The sequence below is a fragment of the Parasteatoda tepidariorum genome, chromosome 3, assembly GCF_043381705.1.
Source record: "Parasteatoda tepidariorum isolate YZ-2023 chromosome 3, CAS_Ptep_4.0, whole genome shotgun sequence".
Taxonomy (NCBI): Eukaryota; Metazoa; Arthropoda; class Arachnida; order Araneae; family Theridiidae; genus Parasteatoda; species Parasteatoda tepidariorum.
Genome location: NC_092206.1, coordinates 65,608,324 through 65,617,543, shown reverse-complemented (window position 1 = coordinate 65,617,543; position 9,220 = coordinate 65,608,324). Strand labels below are relative to the sequence as shown.

Here is a 9,220-nt window from a genome sequence, read left to right as displayed (position 1 = left end):
GTTTCTTTTTCCTTTTTTTTTTTTGTTACATTCGAAATTCCTAAAATTTAAACTACCCCCAAAATATTTATATCAAATCTTTTCATTGCTTGTAAATAGAATTAACGTTTGAAAAGAAGCTATGCGATTTCTCTACTCTTTTCCTTTCTGTTACCATATTACAGTGTTTCCCAAAGTGTGGCACGCGTACCCCTAGGGGTACAGGAACAGTTTAGGGGGGGTAGTACGAGTTCCTATGCGAAATATCTTGTAACAAACGTAAATTTCAAAAAATTTTATCTCAAAACAAAGCTAGCCATGAAAATTTATGATTACGTATTTTTATGTTGGCTATTTTTTGCAGAGTTAACAGTTAATAATTAGTAGTGTCAACAGCCAATTGTGATTTTTAACTTTTGTGCAATTTTTTATAGTAAAATATACGCTCATTTTTTTGGTAAAAGGAGTGGTAAAAGGAAAACTATGAAGAGAGGGAAAATCGCATAACCTTAAAACGTCTATTCTGTTCACAAAGAGTTATTAATGCAAGACTGTATAGTAATAATTTGCTTTTGAATGGAGTTTGTGTTACGTTAACAGAGTTTTTCGAAACTCTTTCGATAACAAAATTAAAAAAGCCACATTTTAAGTGTTTATACTTGAAGCAAAGTTATAATTTTAAACTACGTGCACCATCTTTGCCATTAAGAGTTATCTATGCTTTAAAACGAAAAAAAAACTCCATTTTTTTTAAAACACTAAGTTGGCGAGATTTTTCTATTTTGGTGAATATTATCAAAATCAATAAATAACTCTCAATTTTTGAGAATTGTTAAATTAACGAATAATGGTTGCGTTGGAGTAAACATTTTAAATACTAAAAATCAGATCACAAACGTTTTTCTTTTTCACGAAACGTGGCTTTTTTTCATATTGACGTTTTGCGCCATAGAGGACGCTGATTAAAAATAGGCTAACTTGAGCTAAGAGTGATGAAAATAGCTTATTATTAGCAAAAACGCGTTTTTGCGTGTGACGCTTGAGCTTTAGAAAAACAGACAAGGCAACACACAGACAGACCCGAATTTGCAAAACATTTATCAAAAGAATATTCGAAATTCAATGCATTTCAATTTCACCTTTATTTTAAAAAATCAGTTCGTCAGTTGTTACTTTTTTATTTAAATGCTAAAAATCAGATCACAAACGTTTTTCCTTTTCACGAAACGTGGCTTTTTTTCATACAGACGTTTTGCGCCATAGAGGACGCTGATTAAAAATAGGCTAACTTGAGCTAAGAGTGATGAAAATAGCTTATTATTAGGCAAAAAGCGTTTTTGCGTGTGACGCTCAAGCTTTAGAAAAACAGACAAGACAACAGACAAACAGACCCGAAATGGCAAAACATTTATCAAAAGAATATTCGAAATTCAATGCATTTCAATTTCACCTTTATTTTAAAAAATCAGTTCGTCAGTTGTTACTTTTTTATTTAGAAAAAAAAGTCATATTTTTTTAAATTTTCATTCTTCAAGAATTATGCAAACAATTTCGTTTAATTGTTGTAATTTTTCATTCAAAATGAAATTATTTAAACTGATTTAAGAATTTGAGTACCTTACAATTTGAAAATTTTTTGAATAATAATATGTAAAATAGTAATTAATAAGTTAATATTTTTTGCATAAAACTATCATCGGATGAGGAGTTTTGCAGTTGTATTTAATTTTTCGATTAGTTTAAATTAGTGGTTCCCAACCTTTTGTGGACCATCGCCCCCTTCTTGAGGTTGGCTGACACACATCGCCCCTTTTTCTTTTTGCTCAAAAACCATTCATTGCTGCTTGTGAGCAACCAAACGCTAAGTTATGTTTGATTTTAATTTAAATTGTAATGCAAATAAGGAGGCAATTTTATCCTGCCATTTTTATTAATTAAAAAAAAATTGCGCATCTTTTTTTTTTTCAAAAAGAAAGGATATTTAAAACGGAATAATTAAAACAAAAGTTAATTTTTTNGTAATGCAAATAAGGAGGCAATTTTATCCTGCCATTTTTATTAATTAAAAAAAAATTGCGCATCTTTTTTTTTCAAAAAGAAAGGATATTTAAAACGGAATAATTAAAACAAAAGTAAATTTTTTAAAATTCATATTTTAATATAATCAAGAAAAAGTTAAAACGTTAGCAACTAAAATTTGAGAAAAAAAATGAAGGGTGAGAAAATACATTTTTACCACTTCAATGACTGCCCTGTGCTTGGTGTATTTCAGCTAAAGCTTGAATGTCAGGTTTTATGTTCGGCAGATTTAAACGCAGGTCTCCTTTGAAGCAAATGTCCAACCTATTTCTTTGCTTTGTGAGGACCTGGACGACAGAACTAAAACCTCTCTCCACTAAATATGTTGACGGTAACGAGATGAGGAGCGGCTCAGTTTGTATGCCAGTTTCATAAGCTTTAGCCAAGCTAACTCGTAACCGTATTTTTTAAAGACGACTTTAGCATACTTCAAATCTAAAAACTTAGTCTGCAAAGAGAAGTGAGCTTATCCACAACTTCAAAAAAGAAAGGATCGAAACTCCAATCCGGAATTTCTAATTTCTTCATATCTTTAAATCTTGATTCCATATCAGTTTTTTACTGATCAAGGTGAGCAGTAAAAATTAAGATTTTATTTTCGAGAATCTCGATATCTGCCATTGAACACTTTCTAAGAGTTGGAAATTGCATTAGCTCTTTGCGACCAATGTTTGACTTGTAGATATCAAACTTGGCGATGAATGAAGATATGATTCCCTTAGCCTTGATAATGTTCATTTTATTCCTTTATTCATTAGTTCCTTGAAGTTCTACGTTGATTTCGTACATTTTTTCAAAAATATCCGTGAGGGACGCAGTTTCTAACTTGAGTTGCTTCAAACTCTCACATAAAACAGGATCAGTGGTGTCGAGAAACTCAGTAACCGAGTCAAACGATTTGAAAAAACGACGCAAACAGTCTCCTTTTGAAAGCCATCTCACATCTGTATGTAGGGGCAAGCGTTCGAAATCTTCATCATTTTCACGGCAAAATTCTCGGAACAAACGGTCATTGAGAGAATCAGCTTTGATTTTATTGATGCCAGAAATGACGAATTGTAAAGTGTCATGCAGGGCAACACTCAACTTTTTTGCAGAAAAATGTTGACCATGAATGACACAATGAATGGTGATGACCACCACAGTACTTCTTTTTTATGGTGCGCTAGAAGCCCAGTATGACGACCAGACATGGCAGGAGCACCATCTGTCACACAAGCACTTACGTTTGCAAGGGGAATTTCTTTTTCCACAAAATAGTCTTTGACCAATTTAAAAACCTACGAACATTTTTTATCAGTGATCAAAGCTCTTGTAAACAACATTTCCTCGTTCATCCAATCTCCTTACTCTCATATATGAATCTCACGTAAGCTAATACAATAGCACAGTTGAGTCATCAATCTGCAACGCAAATTTACCTTCTCTCATAAATTTGATGAGTTTTGATTCAACGTCTGCGGCCATCTCATCAATAAGCCTGGAAACAGTATTATTGCTCAGAGGTTTTATCTTATTGCTCGATCGCTCACCCAACATGATTTCAACAATTTTTTTAGTAGCAGGTAAAATAAGAGTTTACCAATTGTGTGAGGTTTAGAGTTATATAAATGTTTCGTCTATCAATCCGTTTCTCCTATTACATGCCTTTTAAAATCGGAGGGATGGGAATGAGACGAGAGAGGAACATTTGAGGAGAAGAAGGTATATAAAAGACCATCACTTTCAACAAAAGAGAATTCTTGAAGGTCAGATTTCCGCCAGCGATACTAAAACGTATAACGAAAACGATCCTGAACTTGAAATTTTTTATTTTTAACTATCGTAATTCTTTATCTACATCAGAACCATAAGCTTCATATATGTTTTCAATTTCGATCTCAAATAGCTTTTGTCATTAACATTGTTAGCAATTTTTATCTTTTGAATACTCGTCGCCCCCCGATCGCCACCCTAAGGATTATCGCCCCCATGAGGAGCTCTATCGCCCCTTTTGGGGCGATCGCCCCCAGGTTGGGAACCACTGGTTTAAATAGTTCCATTGATATAGTGAAACACGAAGAAAACTAAAGAAGCAATAGAGGTCCAAACTTTTGACCGCTATCCTGCTCAAAATAATTAAATGATATTGTAAGTCTTGTATAAAATAACAGCATAAGTAACTTTTTTTGCGTATAAAATGGAAGAAGAGAGTCACAAGTGCAAATTTTTCTTATTTTCAAACTTCGCAATAGGCAAATTTTGAGTTTGACGTCGAAGACAACGTTTTAGCGGCAGCGAATTTGCTTTGGCTTTCAACTTAATGTAAGAGTAAGCGAAAAATATTGATCGACATTCAGTAAGCGCGTTGTTTCGATGTCTCAACGAGGTCATTTAACCGAATCAGAAGCTTAGAGAATTGTTAGCCGATTAGAGAGGGGCCACAAACACAAGCCGAAGTAGCAAAAGCCATTGGAGTTTCACAAAGTGTGATTTCCAGTATCTGGGATTGCTTCCTGGAGACTGGAAATGCAGGCCGAAGATCAGGGCAGGGGCGTAAACGTCCAACACTCAATGAAGACCATTATTTAACGCTAACGGCTAGGAGATACCGATTTAAGAACGTCTCTCTGCGTCAACAACACCTTCGCTCAGCTATTAGCACCACAATTTCGTCACAAGCTGACCGAAACCGCCTTCAAGCTGTAGGTCTGTGTGCTCGCCAACCAATAGTGTTTGTCACACTAACGGCATGGCACCGTCGCTCCCTCTGAGAGTGGGTAACAGAGCACGTGAACTGGAGGAGAAAAAATAAATGACGCGATATTCTTTTCTCTGGCGAGTCCTGTTTTCCGTCCATCCTGATAATAGGCGTATTTTCATCTGGAGGGAAAGTGGCACAAGAAAAAAATCCTGCGTTCGTGCCCGAGATTGTAAGATTTTGCAGTGGGGGAGTGATAATCTATGCTGGCATCTCCATTGATGGGGTCACCGATCTCCATGCCATTCGAAATGGAGCTCTGACCAATCGCCGATATAGGGGTGAGATCCTGGGACCTATAGTAATCCCTTACGCTGCAGAAATTAGAGATGACTTCTTTTTAATGGACAACAAGTGTACGCCACATCATGCTTACTTGGGGATTAACTTCCTTTTGGAGGAAGGTTGCTGTAGTTCATTTACGTCGCACTAGAGCTGCACAATGGGCTATTGACGACGGTCTGGGAAACATCCTTAAGGATGATCCGAAGACATGCCATCACAATTTTGATCCTCTGCAGAGGGGATAGCACCGCCGCTTCGGTAGTCCAACGACCTGCCCTTTTGGAGGAAGGAATCATACGAATGGATTCGCAGGCGTGTTCTCCGGACATAAACCCAATCGAATATGTTTGGGACATTCTAGGCAGACGAATTGCTGGACGCCTACCACCCCCACAAATTATCCAAGAACTGGAAAGAGTTTTTCTGGAGGAATTGGACAGAATATTCCAGTCCTTTATTAATAACCTCATTGACTCGATACTACAAAGGTGTTCAAAGCTGCTGGCCATCCAGGTAAACCATACCCCTTACTAAAAACGTTATATTTAAAGCTGCTTGGGACTTCTACGGTAAGAAATTTACTCTTCCCCTCTCCTTGTTTCCGACTTCTTACTAGTCAACGAATTTATGGATCTGGTCTGACGCCGTTAGACCTTTGGAGATACGTAACAACAAACACAACTAAAAACGTTTCTCTTTTAAGGAAACACCTTTTTTCTATTTTTATTCTTTCTCATATGCACAAATAGTGTTTTTTTCTTTTGTACTCTAACGCTTAATAAAAGCATTTTTTTCTGCCAAAAAAATGTCATTTTTATCTCATACAGCCTACTTTCTCTGTCGATAATGTATCAATCATACAAACGATTCTCCAGGTGCAAGATCAATCTACAACCTCAATATCCTTTCATTGTTTTGACAAATGTATTTGAAACATCTTTTCCAACTAGGCTACCCGCATATTTTGTTGGTCAAAACTTTAATTCCGTTGAATAAAAGGTATACTTACTCAAAGAAAGGATATTTTAATGTCTGAAATTTTAATAACCAATTAACAATTCTACAAAGGGTATTTCCGCATCTTAATTAATAATTAAAGCTAATTAATCAACATGCTTGTAATTATTAATTTTAATTATTAAGATTGTCAGATAGTTTATGAAATTCTGATCATTGGAATACGATTGGGTGCTTGAAAAAAATCTTGAAAAAGAAAAGTATTTCGAAAGAATTCCTTTTACATTTTCAACCGTGAGCATGCGCAAAGCATCCGATGCACACACTACGTTACTTGCAGGCATATTTTTTTTAAAAAAAAATAGATAAATAAAATAATAATAATCACTGCAATTTTCTTCAAGCGTGGTGGTACGTGCAAATATTTTTCTACTTATCTAAATATTAATATTATTATGTTGTTTAATCAATTTTTAAGAATGATAAAAACATTAATTTCTGGAATATGTATAGGGATAAGGTAAAAGATCTACAATTCTATGATCAACGCAACGTCACAACGAGGCCAGATTGTCGCCCAAGCCACCTCTACTCCCCCATGTGACAAGCTGGTAGCCATCAATCCGAATGAGCTTCAAACCGCCACTGCGAATCAAAATCCAGTCGTTCATAACGACAACTCATTGCTTTAAGAGGACACTATACCATGGGAGAAATTTTTCATCGCAAATTCTCTTTCACCTCAATAAGTAATTTAAAGTATAAAAGAAGTGACTTCTGGCAATCCTAGAGTAAGCCATGAAGTTTCATTTGCTGTAAAAAAAATCATAATGCAAACAAATTACTGGAAAAGAACTTCTCCGACGCGTAATTCTAATTTATCCTCTCATGTTCTTGTAATCATTTTGATGTTTCGAATTTTTTGTTTCAGTATTTAAAACTTCATGGCTTAATTTAGGTCTGCCTGATCTCACTTTTTATTACCACGTTTATATAAACTTGCCTTCGTGTATGTCTGTCCGGGTGGAATTTTGTAATCGATTTTAAACTAACTTCCCGACTAGCTACAAACTTCAAATTTGGCACATAGTTCAGAATTGGATGACAATGCATGAAAATGAAGAGAAAAAAGACATACAAATTAAAATAAAATTGAAATTTGAAAAAAAAAATTTTTTTTCGAGATTGTCTTTTGTTGTCGATTCCATTATTTCAAATTAGTATTACATGTCAGGTGAAAAGATTTTTATTGTCGGAGTATTTTTATTGGCTGAAAAATCACGTGGTAGGATCCAGTTTTTCCTCATTCATTTCCAGATTGTTTTGGTTGTCATCAGCATAAAACTAATGAAAGTCGTAAAGGTATTGTTTTTCTATAAAGATTTTTGTATCCCTAATTTAAAATGAAAGTTCTATTATTTTAGTAGTGGTCTTGTAGTAGTCTTGACTAAGAAAAATAATCTAAATAAAAATATATATTTTTTAAAAATCGCGTTTTTTGTAGTGAAGAATAATAATAAAAAAGCAATAATTTTTAAAAAATATAAAATAAAAATTTAAAATTAAAAAAATTATAACTTAAAATAAAAATAAAAAGTAATATTTTTAAAAACCACGTTTTTGTAGTGGAGAATAATAATTAAAAAAATATTGAAAAACGAAAAACGTGGGGCGAAAGAAATACATAACAGTACATATACGCATACATATACACATTTTCTTACTCATACACATGCACAACCACATATGCATCCAAATACATACGCATATACACAAACATATTCCACATCCACATGCAATTACAATTACAGATATACATACACATATTCTCAAGAGCACACATACGCACACTAATATAACATTACTGTTATGTATTTCATGCGCCCCACGTTTTTCGTTTTTTAATTTTTTTTTAATTATTATTCTCCACTACAAAAACGTGGTTTTTAAAAATATTACTTTTTATTTTGATTTTTTTTATATTTTAAATTACTTGTGGAGGTGTAACAGAATTTGTGAGGAAATGTTTCTCCAGTGGTATAGCGTTAAATTCTTGCTGACTGGACTCGTTCCTAGGCTATGGTGCCGGACCAGTAGCCAATCTTGGTGCTATATGGTAAAGGGTCCATAATGACCTAGGCACATGTCCAAAGCTTGGAGAAAAGAAAAGAAGAAAAAAAAGTGGTATAGCGTCCTTCTAAACCCCGTAAATATTTTCACGCAGTAACAAAGATAAAGGACATTTCATTTAGATGGATTTTGTCCAAACTTACCAAATTGGTCCAAACTTACAAAAAAATTACCAAAACTGACGGACTCCATTAGATCTTAATCCGAATAAAAACTATCAAATAAGCGCGAAAACAATTAAAAAATAAGCGTTACCATAATAGTTTTAACAAATAATTAAATAAATAAATTAAATAAGCAAATCCCAGAATCAAAGATTGAATTTTAAAGACTTCCTTAACGCACTTCGAATCATCACAACAAATTAAAAGATCCCCTATAATTCACTTCTAATCAAGTACTATACTTATTATCCATAGCTCTACATCTCTTATTGAACAATTATGTGCTTTACAGATTTATCCAAATATAATGAAAACGAGCTAACAGACCCATCAGCTGGCTATCCACAGTGAAAAAAATTGCAGAATTAAGCGTTTGGAACCGGTGACATGCATCATTTAAGAAAAGATGGACAACATGTAGTGGTCTCCAAAATATGTACTTAGGTGTATTGAAACATACAAGTGTGTGCATGTTCAAATAAATATTTTATTATCCATTAGTTAATTTTTTTTTAAGAAATAACAAAATTTTGCCGTAAAATTAAATTCTAATTATTTTGTCTAATTTGATTGTTTGAGAGCAGGTAAAGTATGAGTATTTCATAAAAGAAAAATTAGTTTTGTGTTCATTTTATTTTTGGAAATATCCAACCTAGACGGTTATTTACTCTTATATCTAGGCAAAGATAACAATATAATTTTCTGACGGCTAAAGGGTATTTAATCATAACCATACTCGCAACAGCCCGAGAGCAGGGAGGTTATGGATGCTGAGGCTCCACAATTTCGTTACCAACTATATGGTTGTAATAATGTTATCGTCTTTACTTCCAAAAGAAGCTGGTTCACATCGATCTGAAGTTGAGTGTGCTTCAAGTCGCAACTG

At 34.0% G+C, this 9,220-nt stretch overlaps 1 protein-coding gene across 1 annotated transcript; it reads right to left on the bottom strand.

Moving 5' to 3' along the window:
* Nucleotides 1-2,805: 2,805 nt before the first annotated feature.
* On the bottom strand, nucleotides 2,806-3,597 carry LOC139425258 (zinc finger MYM-type protein 6-like). Its single transcript, XM_071179213.1, has 3 exons — nucleotides 3,448-3,597; nucleotides 3,207-3,338; nucleotides 2,806-3,144 (listed from the first exon to the last, which is right to left on the bottom strand). The coding sequence occupies exons 1-3, from the start codon at nucleotides 3,595-3,597 to the stop codon at nucleotides 2,806-2,808; spliced, it is 621 nt and encodes a 206-aa protein (XP_071035314.1).
* Between the last annotated feature and the right edge of the window lie 5,623 nt (nucleotides 3,598-9,220).